The following is a 24548-nucleotide window of genomic DNA, read 5'->3' as shown; positions in this document are numbered from 1 at the left end:
AGCCCATGTAACTGTCTCTACAAAACATGCGCGCAAACAGGACCACACTAAGCTGGGCTTGCTGCTAGGTAATCCGACATGTCTGCTGCCTAAGGCAATCAGCAAGACACAAAATGAACACGTAGTTGGACGGTTGGCTAATAAAATAAAAAAGCAACAAAATAGCAATAAAAAACACAGATTTACTAACGCCTCTTGTAGGATTCTCTGCCAGGGATGCTGATTTCGCTCTCTATCATGTGGGCATTGTCCGAATATTTTGTTCTACACGTGCAGTTTTTAATCGTACCGCGCATATCATACCTACTTATCATGTAAACATTTGCGGTCAATCTCCCTAATGGATATGCACCGTTATGGAAGGGCGCAACAACTAAGACACGAAGCCGCAGTGGTCACTCCAGACATACGGAGCATCAACTATGCAATACGGGGGGCTTTCCGTTCTTCAACTTTAGCTAAGCTGCCGGACACAGTCTTGAATCGTAGATTGTGTATTTCTAGGTTTTAAAAGAACTTTTGATTCCGTACCTCATGTGCTATTATTATATAAGCTACGCTGTCTCAGTCTTCATTCCACTTTCATTGACTGGCTTCATTCTTCTCTCTAGGGTAGCATGCAGTGTGTTTTGATAATTGGTTGCCTCTTCGATTACTTCATTGCACTTCACTGACTGGCTTCAGTGAAGGGTTTCATGCAGCGTGTTTTGATAATTGGTTGCCTCTTCGATTATGTAAATGTCTCCTCGGGTGTGCCGCAGGGATCGGTCATTGAATCCTTTATATTCCTTATTTATATCAATGACAGTACTCCCGAGCTTACCTGGAAAAATCAGCTCAATGCTGACGACTGTGCCCTGTACCATGTTGTGAAAAGTTTTTTCTGGTGGGTTATGTCTGCAGCGAGACAGGCTATATTCAGTCATTGCGCTTAAAATGGGCAATGTCTTTGAACACTTCTCAATGCCAACTTATCTGGTTCGCTGGAATGCGTCTACCTATATATACCTGGTACTCAATAATATTTCGCTGCAAAATATTTCCTAATGTACGTATCCTGGCGTATATTTTACATTAGGCACACGTAGACGAGGCACATTAACCACATTCAAACCAAATAAGGCACAATGCCTAATTTTTGAACATAATTCTAATTATGCGCAGTGCACATAATGCACAATAATGCACCTTCAAGACTCCCTTATTTCACTTAAATTAGGCCAAATCTTGAATATGTATTTCCTGTATGGGATCCTCAGTTTGCTTACTTATTTGACAAGCTTGAACGCGTCCAAAATAGTAGTCCCAGATTTGTGCTATAGTAACTATAGCTTTTCAAGTGGTGTCAAGTACCTTAAAGACCCTTTCGTCTTGGAATCTTTAGCTTACCGCAGAAAACAGTTCGGTTTACAGATCATATACAGCATCTATTCTGAAAAATTGAGCATTAACAAAGACCGATACCTGCTTCAACCTCACTTTTTTTAGAAGACTTCATTATCAATAAAAGATGTGACCGACTAAGGTATATAATATTGCCGCATAGAAGACGACGCAAAATATGGCGAATGGGAACACAAGCTCGAGCTGAAAGAAGAAGGAGGAAGCTTGAGCGCAAGACTCGTTCTGGTCTACTAATCAAACCGTCTTATCTTTGGGCCCTCCTTGGCGTTCTATCGAGACGTGACACTGGTGGAGGTGCTGGGTATGCATAAGACTCCTTCCGGCAGTCCACAGCGGATCCCAGACATCGACACTCCTGTCCATCGCGCTAGCCGCCGCCTTCTAGGCCTAGCCCCGGAGTACAGCCATCTGCCGAACGACTCTTCAGACGCCCAAGTTGGTCAGGTCTCCCAAGCCATGGCACATTCCAAACTTATGCCGGTGACTCTTAAGAACACCAAGGGGCCAGAGTGCTTTCGCGGGGAAGCGTTTGAAGATGTGGAGGACTGGCTTGACCAGTTTGAGCGAGTGGCCAAAATCAATCAATGGAGCGCAGACCAGAAACTGTCCAATGTTTATTTTGCCCTTCAGGATAATGCTAGAACGTGGTTTGAAAACCATGAGACCAGCTTATCCACATGGAATGATTTCGCCGCCAGCTGGTAGATACTTTTGCGAGAACGGATCGACGAGAAAATGCGCAGCGCCTGCTTGAAGTGGGCGTCCAGAAGCCGAATGAGAGCGTGCTTATGTTTGCGGAAGACATGGCTCGCCTTTTTTGCCATGCCGACCCTGATATGAGTGAGCCAAAGAAGCTACGGCATCTCATGCATAGTGTCAAAGAACAGGTGTTTGCCGGCTTAGTACGCAACCCACCTAAAACCGTGAGTGAGGTCGTTGAGGACGCTACGGCTATCGAACGAGCCCTCCAAGACCGATGCCGCCAGTACAACTGACCGGTCAACTGTGCCTCGACGACTGCGGCGGCGCTGACTGCAACAGATACGACCACTCTTCGCGACATTATTAGAGGAATTGTCCTTGGTGAGCTGCAGCGAATTACGGCTACGAAGGCTCAGTCATCAGAGACACCGTCATGTAATGTACGAACCTGGCGACAAAGTGTGGGTCTGGACGCCTATTTGCCGCCGTGGACTCTCCGAAAAACTATTGCGGCGATACTTTGGACCCTATGTTGTTCAGCGACGTTCAACCGATGTCACTTATGACGTGATGCCAGACGGGATGTCGACATCAAAGCGACGCTAGCACCAAGCTGACGTCGTCCACGTCGTGCGTATGAAGCCGTACCACTCGGGCTGACCTTAACCTCCTACTTCCTTTTGTTCTCATCGGGACGATGCTTCCTAAGGAGGGGGGCAAATGCCGCATAGAAAACGATGCAAAAGATGGCGACTGGGAACACAAGCGCGAGTTGAAAGAAGAAGGAGGAAGCTTGAGCCCAAGACTCGTTCTAGTCTACTAATCAACCCGTCTTATCTTTCGGCCCTCCTTGGCGTTCTATCGAGATTGACAATATTCTTTCCAATTGCATCAATGAGTGGAACAGGCTGAAAACGGGTAGCACTGAGCGCTGCACGGGAAATCTATTTCCGTATTTTTGTAAGATCTGTTGCGTGCCACGCAGTTGTTTTGCGCGTGTTTTCTTCATTACTTTTAATGATGAATGCTTGAACCTGGAGAGAAATGGTTATTCGGCACCGTATTTGCACCTCAACGCGGGAACGTATAAGAAAATGGATGTTATGATATGAAACGCTGTTAAAAAGGCGCTTGGCCTGCCCCAAAAGCAGTTCCACAGAGCGCCTTTTGCAATTAGGTGTGCAGAATACAGCCGAACAATTCCTTGCCGCCCGACGCAAAACCCAGATTAATCGACTAGCAGCAACCCGCTCGGGCCAGACCGTTCTTATGGACCTTAACCTGACTAGCCCGCTAGGTCTCGTACAAACACCGGCTATACCACCCGAGTGGCCAGACTCGTTCATAGTGTCGTGACACTGGGACTAAGTCGACCCGGCCTTCACTTGGTAGCGTGCAGAGACCCCGGGTTGATGAAGGATTGAATCTTCAAAGTTGGTAAAATATATACACGCAGGTTTAATGGCACTTTGAGAAAGCTTATTTACAGGAAAAAAAGGGTATATCAGCAAAATGGCAAGCGTTAAGAGTTCATAGCGAGAAGCGTCTGGATGAGCCGTTTACCCAGGGCTCAGAGCGTCATTACGTGCTCTGAAACGTCCTTAAAACCCCCTATTGTCCAGCCCCTCTCTGAAGATGCTGACCAACCAGTTCCAGGGCACGCCCCTCAGATATCGGCAACCAATCGAACACATCACTGCACTGATGGTCTGATGCACTCACTGGTCCAGTATTGTTTCGTCGAGCGTGGTCACGTGGTGTCGGGTAGAACTTGGGAACGACGAGGAGGTAAATTTCTATCCTTCTGCAAAGATCCGCTATGTTGGTTCCGGCAAGTGGATTTCCTTCTCAGAAACCCAAGTGTACGTGCGCGCCACGAATACTGCTCCCACCATTGTCCCTTTCCGGCAATTGCAACTCTTTCCTGCATTCACGGAAAATCCTCTAATGGCCGTAATCCTCATGCTCCTTTCTTCTCCTGTACGTCAGCGGACGTGTCACACCGATCGTCTCCTTTGGACAATAGGCATTCCTCACTTGACAATAGCGCCTCTCGACGAGAAGGGTGAACAGTTGAACAAAAACACTTCCGGCTATTTCTCACAGGGCGACGTTTCTTTTTATTTTTCTTGACGTTCCCTTGACAGGGCCAATTTGGCAGTTGTAGGGTCACGACTAAGCAAAGCATGCTCACCCAAAAAGATTCATGTGAACACGCTCACTTAGAGCCCGTGCACAAACAGCACATATCAATACCATGCCCACAGGCGCACAATAATGCGCGCAAGCGCGGACCATGCACGGTGACAACAATAGCCAATCCAATATCCCTTAATATGTATCCTCTGTTCCACCAAGGGCGCCAGAAGGCGCGGGCCAAATACACCAATGAAAAGTACGGGACGGACGCTGAATCCTACTACGTACACCGAACAAAGTCAGAAGCGGGGTGCACGGTCGGGGTTGTGATTCACCTACAAGTGGTTGGTGCCCTCATCGTCTGCGATGATAAAATAAAAACGACGGAGGAGGTAGCCATTGTTTTAGCCGCCCTGCATACCACCTGCGTCTATGTAATCACAGACTCTATGGCTGCCTTCCGCAACTACATCCAAGGACGAATATGTGCCCAGGCTGCCAAAATATTAATAAATCATGGACACCCCTAACAAGACAAATGACTCGTCTGTATACCAAGATATCAAGACGTGGAAGGAAACGAGTGGTCCCATGCCGTTGCCCGAGCTCTCCTCCCCCGGTGATCGACCCCTCCATCCCCCAAACCCCCTATCCCGGCCTTCTGGCGACGTAATCGGGGAGGTTACAGCGCTGCAGACTCTCTCGCAGAAAATATCCACCCCTAGCCAAGGGGCTCTCCAAAGCGGAGGAAGTTAGACGGTGACGCCTACAGACAGGTACACATAACACACCAGCCCGTTTAAACACAGTACACCCCGGGTTCTGCGACCCCAAATGTAAATATTATGTGGAGAGGGCAGGCCTGCACCACATGATGTTGACTTGTAAACACAATTCACCTGATGACCCAAGTCTAGGGCCAACAGTTGAGGGGTGGGAGGCTGCCCTATTCAGCTCTGGACTAGAGGTCCAACGGGCCCTCGTGATACGCGCGCGGATAGCAGCGGCAGCCGCTGGACTCCGGGACTAGTGACCCCACCTCCGCATCCCCCTCCCGTATCTCTGCTCAATAGAGTTTTTCAGTCAGTCAGTTTTTCATTACTTGTGTCGTCGTGTTGTGGCCCGTAGTTGTCCCTCTTCGGTGCATGTTTTTCATTCTTCATTATCACTTGTGTCTCGATATTTTCTTTATCTCAGTTTCTTACAAGGGCGTTTGCATCCATAACACATCCACAACACGGACTCCGTTCTTAGCATGCCGCATGTTTCGACAGTTACACAAAAGAAAGGAAACGATTTTCAGTTATATTCTGTTTAAACGAAAGTAACTTCGCGGAGGTCGACACGCAGAAGAAAAGCGCAATGAATGAAGGCAGTTTAATAATGATCAGATCCACATTGGTAACTAAACGTTTAATACCATTCACCAATTAAATACCTAATTTTTTTTTGCATTCTTTAAGCCCCAATTCTTGTAGTACACTTTTCAACACTCTCCATGTAATACTTTTTCACCTCCTATGTGTCACGCTTATCTATGCTCTACAATTGCTCCACAGATCTATGTACCAGCGCGTCCAGGATGATTTTTGACTTTTACCTTTCCTCGTGATAATTTCGCGTTATGATACAGCTTACAGGCTCCTCTACATCTAAAACCTTTCTTCTACATCTGTTTTTTCTTACTTCTACTTCGCACCTAGTTATGCTATTTATGAAATTTAGAGTTTTTTGATCAGCACGATTCTCATGCATGTGCACAGCTAAATTACCTACCTGTTTTTCAGCGAGATCGTGATTTTGTTTGTTCTACCTCCAGCCAGTTACTCGTTGAACACCCTGTTTTCCAGTAATAGCTGTAGCTTTCCAGGCAAATCAGCCAATCAAACCTTACCATCCCAAGGACAGAACGTCACAACTTTGCGAGCACTTTCATATCCTCCACAAGCTAAGATGCGAACACGACTCTGCAATGTTTTTTAGTATTCGGCGTTCCCAAAAACCTTTTTCAAATTGTGAAAAACTGCCATTTACAATAAAAACTATCCGATGGTATTCTTATTATATTCTTATTATTACTAGTTCACTACTACATGGACTCCTGTGTGCGTCTTGCTCAATGTAGTAATCATGGTACCAATATTTAATATAGCCGCTCAAGCGCAGCTCTTGAGATGTCGCCACAAGCGAAAAGATGCTGTAGCCAAGGCAGAGTACTCCTATATACTGTTGGTACTGTTATAGCTAGAAACGAGGACCGGCTTTCCGAATACGAGCATACTAGCCAAGATCTCAGCATGTCTGGAATGAGAGCCAGCTTCGTCAGTTCCTCTATCCCAGATGAGTCCAAATTCTGCGGAATCAACGCAGTATTGATATAGGAAGTCGTAGCTAATTATTCCGCCTGGGGGGCCAAAACTTGCCTTGGCATGGTGGTGTGCTTTCGGCTTTGGGCATTCAATTCAGGCCGAACCTCCGGACTAATGATTTGCCTCATTGATATGCTCCTGTGGTTTAACAGTGCGATTGTGCGGAACCACAGGAATTGAAACCGGGGTTCTTCTGCATCAGAGGAATAGTGCCACCTCTATTCCATTGAGGCTTCACTCTATCAGACCGCGAAATTATCTCTACAATTGAGGGTTCATACTACTGACGGAGAGTCTCGAGGCCTACAATTATTATAGTTTTTCCAGAAATGAGTATTTACTGGCCATGAACGGAAGTTTTGTTTTCACATTCCTGGCGTTTTGAAGTGACTGCAAGAGGAGTTATGCTGCAAGCTTCTTAACGCCTTTGAACTGAAAGTCCAGAACTCAGATCGTTCTTCTGCACTGGGACAGCGATTCTCCAAGAATATTGAAGTGTTAAGTGGGATTGAAAAAATAAACAGCAAAGCTATTCCATGTTCTTCCAGAAGCAAACCTAATGATAGAGGAATGCACTCTGTTATCAGTTCTTATCTATAGTTTCGTAAAAGATTGTTGTAAAGGGAGAGGATTATTACCCTCATTAAGCGAAGACTTCTCTGGTGTTGTTGTTGTAGTAGTAGTTCTCAACAATCGAATGTACCCAAAATATTGCGACGAGGCGGACGACCGGAAAATAAAACCAATTCAACACAACAAATTACCAGTTGTTCGAACCCAGCTCTTCTGCGCCCTAAGTGGGGAAGCAACACTTATACCACCAGGAATATGTGACTCACGCGTGTTAAACTGGACAATAAAAAGTGCGTTATGGTAAGTACAACACGTTAATGTGTGCTTGGAACGCGTACTGATGTTGCAGTGTTAATAACTGGTGAGTGCAGTTGGGAAGCGCGATCTCTACGCCTCGCAGTGGTTGATATTCACAGTTTAGGAACCACTAAACATTGTGTTAATGTGCAGATGAAACCACTAATGCATTTCGACTGCGCTTTGCTATCAGGATATGCAAACTCCAAAACTCTGAGCGCTTTTTAACGCCAAAATCCGATTATATCATGTCGGTTGTGCAACAAGTTCTCAAAAACGATATCAGAAAGAATAGTAATAAATTTATAAGCATTTGTGATGAAACTGCTGCCACATGAAGAATGATGTTTTCTCGTTCCCACGCGAAAAAACTCGAGGAGCTCCAGCGAATTTTTTCACCCTATTTTAAAAAACAAAATATCTTGCACGACTGCACGTTATAACATATCAGCCGGTGTATGTGCATACAATATTTCGCCTGATGTCGCGGGTCAGTGGTTCTAGCGCTCATTCCTAACATTTTTTTATAAAACGAAAGGAAAGTACAAATTGTCGGTCATGGTAATAATGTTCTCATTCTTCTCATTTCGCTTGGCGGAATGTCAAGCTAAAGACTCTGATGTGGTCATGGAACTTATAATTGGACAGGTTCAACAGAGGACATACCAAGCGAAACTCGTGAAGACTTTATAGTTGAGCTTTGCCTTATAACAACCAAGGAATACAAAGAGGCCTTTACGACAGAAGACGCTATGACTACCTACTTCGCTACATTGCTAAAGTCGGTAAGATGCGCAGACTCTGCTCCAAAAATGTTTTTTTCATCTACATATTATATGGCATGATGGTGATCATATGTGCAAGTGTTGGTGAGCGTCTAGCACGAGTATTTTGAACAAACATATCAAGCACTGTTAACTACTTTATTGGCGCTAAATATCGGAAATACCGATTCGCAAGGCTAAATGCCAGAGCAAAATAGTTATAAAGGATACAGCAATGCTATGAATACAACCCTTTGACTGCAAAACGCGCGTTTTTTGGGTAAACTAAAGGTAAAAAAGGTTTTAAATTAAAAATTCCAGCTAAGCGTCCAGACATTTTGGTGCGGATGTATGTTCAGGTAAAACATATAAGATAATGTGGGTTTGTGTGTGTGTGTGTGTGTGTGTGTGTGTGTGTGTGTGTGTGTGTGTGTGTGTGTGTGTGTGTGTGTGTGTGTGTGTGTGTGTGTGTGTGTGTGTGTGTGTGTGTGTGTGTGTGTGTGTGTGTGTGTGTGTGTGTGTGTGTGTGTGTGTGTGTGTGTGTGTGTGTGTGTGTGTGTGTGTGTGTGTGTGTGTGTGTGTGTGTGTGTGTGTGTGTGTAACAACAAGCGTGTTTAATTTCCGAGGACTTTCTCTATATCTGTATGATTTTGTCGATTTTTTCTGTACCTTCTCGTTATGTAAAACTGTCTGGTGCTAAACGTACGAAGTTTCATACTAGTATAGCAGCTTTCCTATCAAATGCGTTTTACAGCCAGAACCTGTCAGAAAAGCTGTTGCAGCATTTGGTAATATCATGTAGCGTCTTCGTCTTGGTTCTACTCGCCTCTACACATTGTGATTTCATCAGGGTTCAGTTCTTTCCCTGACATTTCTAGCACACACATTTTCGTGTGCTATTGAACAGCCAATCAGTCCTTAGCAACTTTTGGGGCACGTCAGAAGCAGTTATCTAATGCCTAATATTTTCTTTGAGCGGGAAAGCCACAGAAATGTCACTACAATATTTTGCCTTGTATATCCTTTCAGGTAAACCTAAGATACGTCGATATGAAAAAGCCAAAGATAAAATTTCAATTAAACAATGTCACAGTGGCTGATGTAAGTTCTTTGCGTTTTTTGTAATTTTAGCCTTCATTTCTGCCTTTCCCCGTCTCCACATCTTTAATAACCTCACAAGTGAGTATTGGAATTGAACGGTCAGAAATGTTGTGCAGTGACTAAATATTTTTCGAAATAATTTTCATGTTTTGGTCAGAAAGCTTTACCCAAACAGAGAAAAGCTGTCATGTAACTGAAAGAACATATTTGGCTGAGGTGTTCCACCAGCCCGCCTAAATAACTGAACAGCTCTGCTGTGAAGCCCAAATTAAGTTGACTAAGCCGCCGAAATACAAAGAACGCTCCTATGTCTCAACTGCTCTGAACTGATATCTGCCTATGAACCTTCGATCTCAACGCGTGCCGCTGCTCAGTTTAAATGCAGCCATGCATTGATATACGGAGGTCATAAGGAGCTTTGATATGGAACAATTTGAGAGCCATTGCATGCTGCTTCTATTCCTCAAAGCAAGCCTTCTCAAAGATTGCGCAAGAGAATAAATTAAAGCTCACGGCTACTTCGAGGACAAACTAAGTAAAAAGCCTTCAGGCAACATAAAGATGTGCTAAGCTTTAGTTCAGTCAACATAGCCCTAAATGCTATCACATCTAAACGAAATGCACTTGTATTAACGCTAGACTCTATTCTGAACTCACTTTGCTAACTACACGCTTTTGTTCTTTCCACTGTCAATGACATTGTGTTTTCTAAATGCAAGAAATGAGAGGGTGGAAATCACTTAGAATTAAATGAAATAGAACATATCTACAGAACATAGGAAAATAGCACCCTTGGTGGATTTAATAACTGCACTAGCCCTGCTCCCATATTTCTTTGTTGCTTCTCGCAGACTGGTGCCATCATGAGGATTTAGAAAGAAAAGAAGGCAGCGAAAAGGTTTATCATTGGGGCTATTCTATGAAGGAATATGCTATGAAAGGAGGTATACGCTACAAAGTCACATAAAAGCAGCATTATAGAAGGAGAGAAAGATGGCTACACATTATTAAAGAGCACTGAACAACGGTTGAGAGGGGGGAAGGCCATGTTCGCAGGGCGACCCAAAGTTTCGACATCTGAACTTGTCTTCAACTGGGCAAGTGGACTTCATCTGGGCAAGTCGACTCGGCCCGCCCAGACGAAGACATCTCCACTTGTCGGAACGTTCGCTCGACCTGCGAACTAAGGCTTCCACGTTCTACCCTTGTGCAGTGCTGTTTAATAAAAGCATTCTTTTAGACCTAAAAATTTCCAAATTTAACGTTCTTTACACAAAAAGAACAAAATTGTGGCTACAAAGGAAGATCGTAAATGTTATGCTGCAGAGAAAGCTACTGCAATTGAAGTAGTTCACTCTAACCCACTCAACATTTCAATCTGCGTCAAGTTTTATTATACGCGATGCGCGATACCACAGCATAGTGCTGGGAAATGTTTGTCTATGCAACGTGGGTTAAAACAGAGCTCAAGAACTATGGATGATAGCGAATGTTTATCGACTTCAGGTTCTAATAAAGCAGCCCTCCAAAACAAAACAAAAAAACTCTACTGCCTCACTTCCTACTAACTGTTCTCGCCTCAATGTTCCTCTGTTTTATGGGCGATTTTCACATACTAAAGACTAGAATTTTTACCCGCGCACGCAAGCTGCTAGGAGGCTCCTCGACTTCACGTGCCATCTGTCGGCTACGTGCGGCTTTGGGACGGCGGGTCGTACGGGCGTCTAATGTGGAATGCGTGTTTGCAAGCGAGCGTTCCATAAATTCTTTTTAACGCGCTCTACCACCTACGCTAGTAGGTGTATGCTGTGCACCTCTACTCACAACTTTTCCTGTTCCAGGGATTACCACAGCAAATTGAAGCGCAATGTTCTGACGGGACACGCGAGGGTAGTCTACCACGAATATTACGAATTAGAAATCACAATATATACCCGCCATTACGTAGTCATTTTTTCTTTCTTTTTTTTCTTTGGCTTCCCTTCACGTGGGACAAATGCATATCATAGTTGTTTTAGTTTTGATTTTGTGCATTAGGACATAATTTCTTTTCTCTGACTCCATGGTGGGAGAGGTAACAGAAAAGGCGTGCTTCGCGCTGAAGGTTGCTTAGGCAAAGCGCATGTTTTTCAATCACCACAGGTTCGTTCCTGTCTTCCTTTTACCGTTCCTTTATAGGAAAGCAAGCAGGAGCACCAGCAATCCCAACTGTTTTTTGTCGATTTCATCGTGAAGTCGGCTAGAAACTGTTGATCGGAAAATCTTTTTCTTAATTGTATCGGTCCGAAACGCAATAACTAAACAGGATTTAAATACATACTAAAAGGCTGTCCCAAACGGCCGTGCAGAGCTTTCACACATACATGAGCTTTGCAAAAAAATATATATACCCGCCTTCTCGGTGCAGAAGTCGCGAGAGCTCGTTACTCTGTTGATAATTATTCCATGCTTAATAGAAATAGTGAGACGGTATTTTGTCCCAGAGCGGCGGCTGAGTAGTTAGGGCTTTTGACTCCTGAGCCCGAAGATGTGTATTCGATCACGGCAGCGACGGACGGCACCCGTGTACCATAGGGGGGCTAATTGTTTACGAATGTGTTTTGCGGGACGTCGCAGCATTCTGCAAACGTCAAATTCAGCCGCAGATCTTCCTTCGAAAGGCTCGCCCGTTTATGCTAATAACGGTTTGTACAGCCTAATATACTCCCCTTTGCTTTGCTATACATGTCCTAACTACTTAGTGAATACAAAGGACAAAACCATGTGGTAGACCAAAAAAGGCATGCACTTGCAATCTTTGCAATGCAAAGCTAGATTTCTTCCGGTATATGGCTTCATGTTGTTATTGTGCACCCAAGACTTTTGTTCAGGCACCTAACAGATTATCCCTCAGCAATCTGGCTCTGCATTGCAAACATGCCTTTTATGGATAAATGCTGAGTCGTTGCCAAGGGTAGATATAAGCTAACTCGCGAAATTGTGGAAGCTGCACAGATTGCTGCCTTCCAAGATAACTGTCTTAGTACACCACCCATTTTCTTGTCTAAACGATAGCTGGCCTTCTTGGGATCAAAACAACCGGGATCTCCCATTGTTTTCGCATTTTTGTTTTCCTTTTTATATTTTGTCTTTTAGATCAGCGCATGCGCTACTTTTGCTCAGGTTCCGTCCGACATGGTTGTTTCTGGATTTCGTCGTCAGTCGGAGTTAGCGCCTATGTTGTGGTGTGTATTCCGTCCCCTTGTGTCTGTCGTCCTGGTGTTGCACTTCTCGTGCGGTATCGATTTGTACCGACTTGCCCAAATTTCTACCCAAAAAAGGCCGAAAAGAAACTTGCGAAGCAACGTTCGTATCAGTCTTTCTGGCCCATGTCATCTCCTCTGGGTGAACGACCCTTCTGAATTCGAAGTGTAGAAGAACATTTAACCGATCGTATTTCATGGTAAATTCACCTCAAGAATAATTGCAGGGTATGCCGCTTGCTAGACGTCTTATCGCTACAGAGGCTGGAGACTCTAAAGTGTTTGTGAATGAATGCCAATTCTATATAATTCCCAAACTTTTTCATTACATTCAAGATTATCTGTTACATTACAGCACAAATAAGCAAGCGATGCTGCCAAGAAAAAAACATTTACGCATTCCATTTAGCAGAAACTCCAGGCTTTTCTATCCCCCCTCTGCTGAGCAAGTCTGATTTTCCTCTTCTCCACCATACTGCACGGCAGCGTGATGAGATAGGCGTCTCTTTGCAGGCAAAAACAGTGTCGACCACTCTTATAAGTGCACCAAAGCGGTCCGGGTCGGAACCATTATATTTAAATTGTAGGAACCGCGCTAAATTGTCCTAAAATACTTACAACGTAGCGAAACCGGAAAGACGCGCGTACTGGGAAGACAGAAGACCATTTCTCTGAAAGATATACTCAATTAATATTCTTTTTAATTTTCATCGCACACCGCTCGACCACCCTTTAGTATTACATCACCAGCTGTCAGCCGTAGGAAAGAGGACGCAGACCCTACTGGCTGCGCATGAGCCATTTAATCTTGCAGCGCAGTGCACTATATAGGGGAAAATATTAAATGGGTTCTGAACAAGATAAAAGTAGAAATGGCTATTGTACTAGCCATTGACAAAAACAGAAAAAATACGAGAAAGTGGAGTTCGATGCGACAGATACGCTATTCGTAACAAGTATTATCGAGTATGAGCTGGCTACGCCGATTTATGCAAGAATTTAGAAAATGCTCACAACGACAAACGCATTCCCAAATGTCATGTAGTGTAAAAAAAAATCGCCTGTATTTACCGCCTAAAGCCGAAAGTGAGGGCTTTTGACGCACGGGATATTGTGAAGCGCAAAGCCCGCCGAGCATATGTTGGAAAGACTGCGACACCGAATTCGATCTGCAAGCAATATTCTGCCTTGTACTGAAAACTATCCAAGTAAACAGCTTTAATTAGGAACGACGTGGTTATTATCCTAAATGGTGCGTAGCTGAATTATTTGCATAATACGCCAGGGTCACTGTAACACCTCATCAGCAGACACCACCGTTCCAGCGATGTTTCATGGCAATTGAAAGCCTTCATTTCCAGTTTTGTAAAAGAAAATACCCAAAATCTCCTTGTCCGCCTGGTTTAAAGTAATTATTTCCGCTTTTTTTTTAATATTTTCCTTTGTTTTTTATCCGCCGCTTCAAATTGCTATCCGAACTTAAACATCTAACTAGGTGAACTGAATAGTTTAGAGCGCCTAAGTTAGATGTACAGGGTCGTCCGCTTCTAGCTAGAACACGGTCACTGCTTTTAAAGCAACATTGTATCTGACGCAGGCAGATATCGATGCAAAGCGATGCAAGCACACAGAGACACGGATGTGCTGCTTCACATGGCCAGCCACTTTAGATTACTGCGTGGCCGGGTCGGATGCAATGACACCTTGAAAGCAGTGACCGTGTTCTAGCTAGAAGTGGACGAGGCATAGTGTCTTTAGTTTTTAACCCCTATTCTTAAGTCTTTGAAGCACTTTGTTAAAATACCCGGTGCAACGAGTGGCATAGAAGCTGGACTTTAGTAGTGGAAATATATATTTTTTTCTAGAAACAAAACGTAACTAAATACCACCGAAAATCTGTGGATGCTGGTCAAACGCTAGTCAGCCTCATGAACTTCTTGACAAGTGGCTGTTGTGAAACCTGCGATGTTGTATTTCTGGTCACAAGGTAAGGACAAAAAATGGTAATTTTGAGTATTCATTTTACTCATCTGCGCTAGCGTATCCTTCGTTCAATATACATGTACATGTTATGTAACAGACGTTTTGCCTCCTGATACTTACAAAATACCGCTACGGATCACTGAATTTTAAAGTCAGAAACTGATCTTCCTGCTCAAAACAGATAAGAGGGACTTTTCCCAATTTGTCATCGTACGTATGGCACCATATTTCGAAAAAGCATGCAATGTTCCTAGTACCTGATTTAGTTTTGAAACAAAGCACTTTGTAGTGTTGTTTGTGAGCACTTAATTTATGCGGCAACAATAACAATGACATAGCTTTCGCGAATAAATGGGCCAGGAATGTGACCTGCTGCCTTAACTGCCCTGGTCCAGGAGGTATCTCAAATCCTTCAATAGATATTTTTCGGGCACTGGCGCTAGCTCTTTCGTAGGCTAAACTTGGTAGCGTGCTTTGTGTGCTGTATGAGAAAGGCCTAATGCTTCCAGTCTCGGAAAACCGAAACTATCAGGTGGAATTGCACTTGCACAAAAACTGAACATAAAAGAGCAAAATGAAAAGAGATATAAGTTCATTTCAATAATGGGCTGGATGAACCATTTACCTATTCTTCAAAGACTGATTTCCGACTCAAAGCTCAGGTCGAACATTCCTGCACTGAGGCTAGCCAGTCGAACAGCAACTCAAATCGTAAAGATTGGCAGCATATCACATAACTGTAGAGAGGATATGGTTCTCGGGCCAGCACTGTATTCTAATATTTGAGGTCAGTACAGGTGGTTTTACTTATACTGAGAATGGCAAGGAAGTAAAGTGCTCTCTTGTAGAGGAGCTGCAGTAGTGCACGAGTATTTCTCAGGAGTACATGCGTCAAATCCGCCGCGGCAGGTATAGCTGCCAAAAGCAGACAGTTTTCCACTCTTACCAATGGTTCAAGTGGATGCGCCTCGTTTTTTTATTACCCGCTTTCTTTTTCTTCTTGGAACGCTGTCCCCGTTTATTGTCTGCCATTGTCAATGGGCGCTCCTATGCGGGAACTGATCACACATCACACAAAGCGTTACACGACACTTCAGGCCTCTTCCGAGTGCATTTATCCTATGTTCGATTCTTATGTCGGTGCGCTGCGGGCCCACGTATGCTGTAAGGTAGCGGAAGCCTCCTCCACAGCCAGAAAAGTGAAGGAGGGTTGTAGTCCTAGATGCGGCACGAACAGACAACAGACTGCTTCTCGATGAACGCCTGAAGCTCGCTGTCTCTTGCCGCGTTATCTTGTTTGTATTTGACCAGGTTTTTCAGGATTCTCTCAATCCAGTCACAGGCACCATTCAGCCAGCACTCGATCCCCCTGTGAAGAACTCGTATGGGCCTCTGCTTTTAGGAGGAGGAGGAGGAAGAACATTTATTTCCGCCGAATATGGTGCAGCAGCCACCTACGAGTCCGCACGCAGGCGTCCGGGGAGGCAGTCTGTCACACCGCGGCCAGATGACACCCGGCCTCGTCTAGGAGAAGAGCTCTTCAGCCTCGGCCGCCAGGCGGACGGCGAATCGCTGTGTTTTTTCGTCGGAGCTTCTTAGCGTGGTCTCCCATTCATCGCTAGTTTTAATCGCATTGCGCCCTGGGGCACGAACGCATCTCCATATTATATGATCTAATGTTGCCACGTGGCCGCAAAATTTACAAATTTCGGTTTCTGCACCGTCCTTCTTCCGCCCTCTGGCACCCGTCCAACTCCTCCACAGGGGCGAAAAGAAATTTCGAGCTTGGAGTCTTCTCCAGTCGTACGATTCCTCTTTACTCAGGGATCTAACCGGTGGCGGATATATCCTCCGGTCTTTCTTCAAGTTGTCGGTTACATCCCTAAAGGTACCTATACATTCTTTGGTTTTAGATGTTGTGGAGGCGTCCGCAGCACCCCGAGGTAGCGAGGAGCGGGCGAGCATGTGGGCAGCCTCGTTGCCGGCAAGACCGGCGTGTGCTGGGGTCCAGATTATGGTCACGCTTTCGGCGAGAGACGACTCGTTCAGAAGTTTTGCAGCACGATTGCTGACTCTACCCATGCTAAAATTTCTAACCGCCGCTTTGCTATCGCTGATGACGTGTTTCACGCCTGGTCGTGCAATGGCAATGGCTATTACAATCTCCTCCGCCTATACCGGCGGTATATCTCGATTTCTTTCTATTCCTATGGCGATCCCAGTGTCCAATAGGGCGACCGAGGTTACGTCGCCTTCTTTCCCGATCGCTGCATCGGTGTAGGCGACCGATCCCGGCGGGAGTTTGTCCAATTTGTTAGCGAGGTGCTTAGCTCTGCTTTTCCTCCTCCCCTCGTCGTGTACGGGGTGCGTGTTCTTCGGTATGGGCGAGACGTATAGATGCTTTCTGATTTCTCTATCTATGCTTTCTCTGACACTTTCGCCTTCCCCGGGCGCTAGTAGGTTTACCCAATCGAGGATTTGCCTACCCGCCGCCGTTCCTGCGAGTCGCTCTCTCTGGGACAGCCTGACCGCCGCAGCCAGCTCTTTCCACTCATTATGCAACCCCATTTTCTCTAGAATGTCGTTAGAAGTAGTTATGGGGAGTCCTAGAGCGCACTTCGTGCATCTCCTAATTATGGTGTTTAATTTGTGTTCTTCGGTCTTGTTGATATTTAGGAATGGAGTCGCGTAGCACATTCTGCTCGTGACAAAAGCTTGTACGAGTCTGAGTCTACTAGCCTCCGTGAGACCACTCCTTCTGTTGGACGTCTTCTTAAATACTCTGACTACGAGCTCCGCCTGATCTTTTAATTTCTTAATCAGGCTTTTGCTACTACCCCTGCGGTTGATAATCATACCTAATATTCTAATTTCATCTACTTTCCGGACTTCGTTTCCGTTTACTTTAATTTTGATATCTGGAGTTATCTTCCCACTACTGCTAGTCATTACCAGGAGCTCCGATTTTTCTGGCGAACAGCATAGACCTACGTCCTCTGCGTGATAGCTGATTATATTTGCTGCCTCTTGGAGCCTGCATGTGATGTACGAGTCGTTCCCTTCGCACATCCAGACGGTCACATCGTCCGCGTAGATGCTTAGTTTTAAGTCATCGAGATGGCCAAGCTTACTGGGGAGCTTCCTCATTACGATGTTAAAAAGGAAAGGTGAGAGCACAGCCCCCTGCGGAGTGCCTCTGTTACCCAGCGGGAACTCCTCCGAACATAAGCCCTGAAAGCTGATGATCGCCGTCCTGTCTCGCAGGAATGATCTAATGTAGTTGTAGGTTCTTTCGCCTACTCTAAGCTCAGCGAGCCCGTCGAGAATGGCGTCGTGACTGACGTTGTCAAAAGCTTTCTTAAGGTCTAAGCCTAGAATAGCTTTCGTATTTTTTTTCCTGAAGTCTCTGACAACATCATTATGTAGTCTGAGCATGGTATCTTGCGTACAAAGGCCGGGCCTGAATCCGACCAATTCAGCCGGCCACGCATCATTCTCTTCGGTGTATTTGGTTAGCCTCCTCTGAATAACTTTCTCAAGTAGTTTGCCTACGCAGGATGTTAGTGATATTGGGCGGAGATTCTCCAAGCCCGGTGGTTTTCCCCGCTTGTGGATTAGGGTGATCTTAGCCCTCTTCCACTCTTGGGGTACTTGACCACTCTCCCACACCTGATTTAAATATTTGGTTAGGGCATTGATCGATTCGTCGTCCAGATTTGCGAGCATCTTGTTATTAACGAGGTCCGGCCCGGGGGCCGAGCGTCTTTTTAGGCCGTGCAGCTCCGCTCTGACTTCTGCCACTGTTATGGACGCGTCAAGCTCACTGTTCGCCGGTCCGTTGTAATCTCTGTAATGCGCTGTGGCGGGGGGAGCTACGTACATGGACTTGAGCTTGTCAATGAGCTGTTTGTCCGTACCCTTAAAGTTATACCTCGCCTTGACCTGTTCTATATTGGCGACCGTTTTGGACTTAGTCGGGTCTATCAGGAACCTGAGCAGTTCCCACGTCTTGGCCCCATTCATGGTGCCCTCCATCTCGTCGCATTTGTTATCCCAACGTTGCGACTCGAGTTTCCGGGCGTATTTTTCTATTTCGGCATTGTGTCTAGCTATCTCTCTCCTGAGATTGCGGTTCCACTTTTGCTTTTTGAGCTTCTTCGTTAGCTCTTCTTTCTTTTTGAACATGCCGAATAGCCTGCTATCCATCGCCTCAGGCAGAGCTTCGCCTTTAATTTCTTCGGTGGCCTCGTTGACATGGGTAATTAATTGGGCGGCCCAATTTTGAATGCACTCTATATCTCCAATTTCTTCCCGTTCTCTGATCTGTCTGAATTTATCCCAATCCACTTGGGTTTCCGTCCGACACACAGCGCGCTTAACGCTCACTTTCCTACTTAGTTCTATCTCTAGCACGTAGTGGTCGCTACCTAGATCCTGATGCTTGTTCGTCCACTTGACTATGCCAGTTCTATGGCAGAGAGTCAAGTCCGGGTTTGTGTCCGCTGACACACTGTTGCCCACCCTCGTCGGGCATCTAATGTCGTTAGCGATGTAGAGGTTTGACTCAGTGATATCTTCCAACAGCGTTTGACCCTTCGGGCTGCTGGTCGTGTAACCCCATTCTCGATGTCTGGCATTAAAATCGCCGGCTATTATTAGTGGGTTCTTACCTGCCAGGCTAATCGCTCTCTTAAATATCGGGCCAAACCTCGCCTTCGTGCACTTCGGGGAGCTGTACACATTGAGTAGAAATATGCTGCCTCTGTTCTTTTTACCGGTCAGGATTTCCACAAAGACCGTTTCGGTCTCCCTGTTACCTACTTCGTGCTGGACGACGGCGACGTTGTTTTTCACGTACGTCACGACCTGTGTTTTACTTCCCTTCCCGCTATCGTAGCTTTTGTACCCCGAAAGCTTCCATACACCTCGCGTTTCCTGCAGAGCCATTGCCAAAGGCTGTGTGTTCTGGCTAGCTACGTACTGTTGCAAGAGCCATCGCTTCATTGACAACGACCGGCAATTCCATTGCCAAATTTTAGACGTTTTGGGATCCATTATGATTTTGATATTGTATACCCGATGCGTTGCAAAGGGCTTGAAGCATCTTTTCCAGCACTCCAAATCTCGCCTCAAGTTTCTTATTCAGGTTCAATTCGAAGTCTATGATTTCATCCTTGACTAATTTTCTGAAAGCCACGTGCTTTCTGGCTTGTCCAATTACACTAGTGTCGTCTGATTTGCGTTTCGCGGGTCTAGCCTGATCGATATTCATTTCATCTGAGTCGTCACTGTCCCTGCCACAATTGCTCTCGCTTGCCCCACCGGGGCCCCGTATGACGGGCGGCCTGAGCATCGGAGGTGCCGGTGCAGGTGTAGCTTTTGCCTCTTTTAACTCTTTAATTACCTCGACTAGGGATTTGAGGGTTTCTTTAATCTCTTTGATGTCTTCTTTAATGATTCTGATTTATTTGCTATGCTCGGCTTGAGTCTGTTGTAATTCCGAAAGTTCCAAGTTTTTTTCTTTGGAGACCCCGCTAGCGAAGCTGACCGACTTACCGCCTGCGTTAACTTCTTCATTCGTCTTTGCTTGTCCGGCCGGCGTCTCCCCGGGCTTCGGCCAGTGGTTCTTGTCGTCCTTGGGTGGCGGTGGTTGTGGCGGCCCCCTGTTCTTGCTCTTGGATCTGGGCTCATCTCTGGTGACGGATGCGCTGGAGTCTCTCGCACGGCCCGTTGTGCCCGCGGCGTCGCCTCTTCCTCTCGATCTGCCCCGGGTTTTCATTGGCTCTTGCTGCTTGTTTTGAGCCTGGGTGGCTTCTTTCTCTGCTTGTCGGACTTTGAGAATGTGCGGGGTCCGGTACATGCTTCTGCAGCGGTTGTGCCCCAGGGGGTGGCAGCCGCCGCACAGTAGGCATTGCGGCTCGCAATTTTGTTCGTGCCCCTCCGGTGGATTAAGCATTCTGCACCCTCGGCATCGAGGGCTGGTGGGGTCCGGGCAGACGTCAGACCGATGTCCTAGGTTGCCGCATGCGTAGCACACATCGAATTTCTTTTTGTCGAGGTTGCACCGGTATAGCAATCCGTTGAACCACACCTCTCGCGGGACTTCTTGGTCTTCGAAAATGATGAGCACGGTTTTAGACTTTTTCCCGAGCCTCCTCGCTCCAATGTAGCCAGGGTTATCTCTGAGTCCCTGCCGAATTTCCGCCTCCGTGACGTCCAGCGGAACGTCGTATATGACGCCCTTGCCGCCCTCCGGCATGGCCGCGTGAGCAGTTGCGTCTATCTCAACTGGCTCGATTTTTATGGTCGTAATTTGCTCGTACCGCTTTGCCCTGCCGAGCTCCGGGGTCATAATTAGTAGGGACTGATTCTTCGGGTTGGCGATGAATCTGTCTTCCCCGTTGAGGTTGAGGCCTGCAGCCGTAACCAGGACCTGGCGCAGCTTCGGTCCCGCTTTCCTTGTCAGCTGATCGGCGCCACCGTGCGGTCGCAGCACTACGCGGAACATCTCCTTCGGTATTTTCGATCTGACCGCGCCTACGGATCTCTCGGCGAGTGACCTTCCTATCGCTTTTTGCCGCGATTTGGCGGCCTCGGTCCCTTCGCTCCCCTTCACGGGTGCCTCCTTCTTCGCTTGGGACGCTGTGTCGCATTCCTTCACATATCTGCCTCCTTGTATGCGGAACCATGAATTTTCTTCTAAGGCCTATACCGCCTCCATATTTCCGTCCTTACTAGTGTCAGAGGTCGGCTGGTAGCTCTGATTTTCCTCGCCCTGCCAGTCCATGCCGTCCACGCTCCGAGGGTCTTCCCTCGAGGGCGGCTAGGCCGACGCTAGGCTCGGACGCTAGGCTTAACTTGGCGGCGTTGTTGCTCCGAACTTCAAAGTATCATAAAGACCAAATTGGTGGTCCCACCTTTTAGAGAGTTGGTTCCACTTGATCCTCGGGACTTCCGAAAATCGGTCCGAAGTGAGATGTTGCTGGGTGCACCCAAAAGCCGCCGAAAAAGGCCATTAACAGTAGAGCTCGATGTGGCAGCGTCTTCACTCCTCGGCGCCCCCTCTCAGGGGAGAGCTTTTTGTACTGGAGTAATTTCAATCACCTGGGGATCTTTCCTGCTTTTAGGAATTTGAAACTGACATATCACCCGCACTGTTATGAAAAAAGCGCAGCAAGTCTTTGCGGTATATCTGCTGAAGGCTTCGCTTAGTGTGGCTCAATTAACTTTGTACAAATAATAGAGCACTTCACCTCTCAGCTGAAAAATAGTAGTTCCTTGCATACTTTCGATAGTGCAGTGATAATTTCTCTTCTTCTCTATAATCGATATGCTTACCTGCACTTGAAGGTATCAGAAAAACCAACTTAAGACTTCTACAGCGCGTTCAAGCTCAAGCTTCGTGAACCTGCCTGGAATTTCCAAAATGTGCCTCTATGGCTGCTACCATATTATTTGACCAGGAGCATCATATCAATACATATATCTAACATTTCATACCCTTATGGCCCAAGGCCGACACATCTTCCGGGTTTATTCTCATCATTTGGCCAGTCTTCTTGTTACCAGGCCACGTACACCGGTTACAGAGACGGTTGATGCACATCGCGCTGTTCTGCCATCCCAGTTTATACCCGCCTCTAGGCCGTCCTCTCCACTATGGAGCCTGCATCAACCCCGTGTGCCTCTTTTCAATGCCCGCTTCAGGAAGACGGCCGAGCTATCGCCGACAGAACTAGAACCAGTAGCTCTCTAATACTTCCATGAGTACCATGCAAACCATTTACACGTCTACTCCGACGGCTCAGTGAATGCCATGAGTTCTTTAGGTTCCATGGTCATCCCCGCTAGGACTACAGAAATAAAAGTTAGGACAATTCACTAGACTTCTTCTAAAGCTGCAGAGCTGACCGCTCTTCGTGTCGCAATCAGGCATATCAATCAGCAGAGCCCCTAGCAGTAATCTATATTCACAATTTCCAAAGCAGCCCTGCAAACCTTAGAAGCGGCTCTTCGCTGTAGAGCCCATGAGCAACTATTCGCAACAATATGAGAACTTTATCACTGTGCCATAAATAAAGGACATGAAATCCTCTACCAATAGCTTCCAGGACGCAGCGGCGTACCGGGCAATCTCCGTGCGGGCGAGGTCGCGCGAACCACCTACCAAGATGGCGATTGTGTGTTGATCCCCTTTTCCAGGACACACGCAGCAGGCAGGCTTCACACACTTGGCGAGAGCACTTGCTCACCTTGTGAAAATCTTGCCAGTTTGAAAACTGCCACTTAAATCCCTGGACCCTGACCTGAAGCTCAGACTTCCACCCAGCCTACCCCGAAGTGAAGAAATTGTACTGTGCCTCTTGTTGGTTGGTGTAGTGTTCACAAACTCTTATCTTTTGTGATAGGTATACAAATAGCCCTGCATGGGAAACCTGCGGGTGCGACGAGACTATATGCCACATTCTTTCTGAGTGCCCTATACACAGTGCGGAAAGACGGCGTCTCTGCCGTGCACTGGAGCGTGTAGACTGACGCCCACTGAGGGAAATTAGGATATTATAGGTCACTGGCCGCGGCGATCGTCGGGGCTGAAGGCCTGCCAGGCCCTGCTCCGCTTCATGAAAACGACGGGCATGATCGATAGGCTGTGATTTTGCTGTTATGTGACGTGATATCACTGTGACGGGATGTGACGTGAGGTGGCTATGATGTGACTATAGTGATTTTACCCATCCTTCTCTTACCCATCACTTTTATATCCATTTAACTCCTACACCCATTGCAGGGTAGCAAACCGGATTGTTTTACCGGTTAAGCTCCCTGCCTTTCCTCCTCCTCATCTTCCTCCTGTATAATCGGGTGTCTTGTTTGCTCGATATTGAACTATTTCTAGCTTTCTTTATTAATGTAATAAAATTAAACATCACTACTGACAACAGGAATTTTTCGTGACAGGCTGCATTTCCTGAAGTGCGCATCACTTTCACCATCTCATAAAGCGCGCAAAACCTTCCCGCCACAGCTTTAACTGCAGTTTCCTTCGTAGTGGAACACTCTTAATTATCCTGTGTTAACGGTAATCACGCATTTGAGTAACTGACATTTTGAAATTAAATACTCTCCGCTCTTACCTCAAATGGTTTCAAAACTCTTGCCATGTTAACAAAGCTAACGTTTAATTTGAAACCGATCATTATCTGGCTCCATGAGGCCAATCAGGCAAATGGTGCACATTTGCAAGATCTGTTTGAAATTGGCGCTCACTTCAATTCTTTACCGGGCTAACAATGGAAAATTTAACCTAGCTCAGGCTCGTCCTACTCAAACCTGTGTCGAACTCCTCATCCCCATCCAATTTGGGAAAGTAATGTAGGCTCTCTAACCTCTTTTACTATAGATCACTGGACATGTGACAGACTCCTTTCCTAGGAGTCTTTCTTTCCTTTTTATCCTTTTGTTTCGCTCCGCACGTGTAGGGTAGCGTACTGGGCATTGCCTAGTTAACGTCCTTGCCTTTCTATTTTATTTCCACCATCTCTCTTTATGCGTATAGCCGAACGGATTCATGCCTTTCCTATTTCCATATATATCCTGTAGAGATGACTTCAGGAAAAAAACTGCACACACGTGTCTATGATATATCTGCCCCGCTACTCCTATACACATTTTAAAAACGTACCTGCGCTCTAGACGCGTGTTATAGGGACCTTCGCTGATCTGTAATTTGCTAAATACTTTTTTGACAAATCGGTATAACCATTTTTATTACGTAGAGAGTTTTCACCAGGGGTACCACGTGTGCTTGCTGAAAGCTATTCATCTCCGTATACGGTGATTAGCTGGCTTGCGACAACCTCACCAACAACAGAGAAATTGGTGACACCCTGGCCACCAGAAACTTGCTCGATAGAAATATGTAAACAAAAATCCGATGCTAAAAGACGTTATGTTCTTTTTTCAGTACCCTACAC

The 24548-nt window shown here is 46.1% G+C and overlaps 1 protein-coding gene across 1 annotated transcript in view; it reads left to right on the top strand.

Annotated features, from left to right (window-relative positions):
• Positions 1–24548, top strand: part of LOC146173758 (venom metalloproteinase antarease-like TpachMP_A) — a 62187-nt gene that overhangs the window by 2272 nt on the left and 35367 nt on the right. Inside the window, exons 2-4 of the mRNA XM_084585260.1 lie at positions 8133–8269; positions 9278–9349; positions 14457–14578. Coding sequence (XP_084441386.1) covers positions 8133–8269; positions 9278–9349; positions 14457–14578 — 331 coding nt within the window. The remainder of the gene's footprint in view (positions 1–8132; positions 8270–9277; positions 9350–14456; positions 14579–24548) is intronic.

The sequence above is a fragment of the Amblyomma maculatum genome, chromosome 11, assembly GCF_055883805.1.
Source record: "Amblyomma maculatum isolate TAMU_Amacu chromosome 11, ASM5588380v1, whole genome shotgun sequence".
Classification (NCBI taxonomy): domain Eukaryota; kingdom Metazoa; phylum Arthropoda; class Arachnida; order Ixodida; family Ixodidae; genus Amblyomma; species Amblyomma maculatum.
The sequence above is the reverse complement of the archived record's forward strand: the minus strand, read 5'-3'. Positions and strand labels throughout refer to the sequence as shown.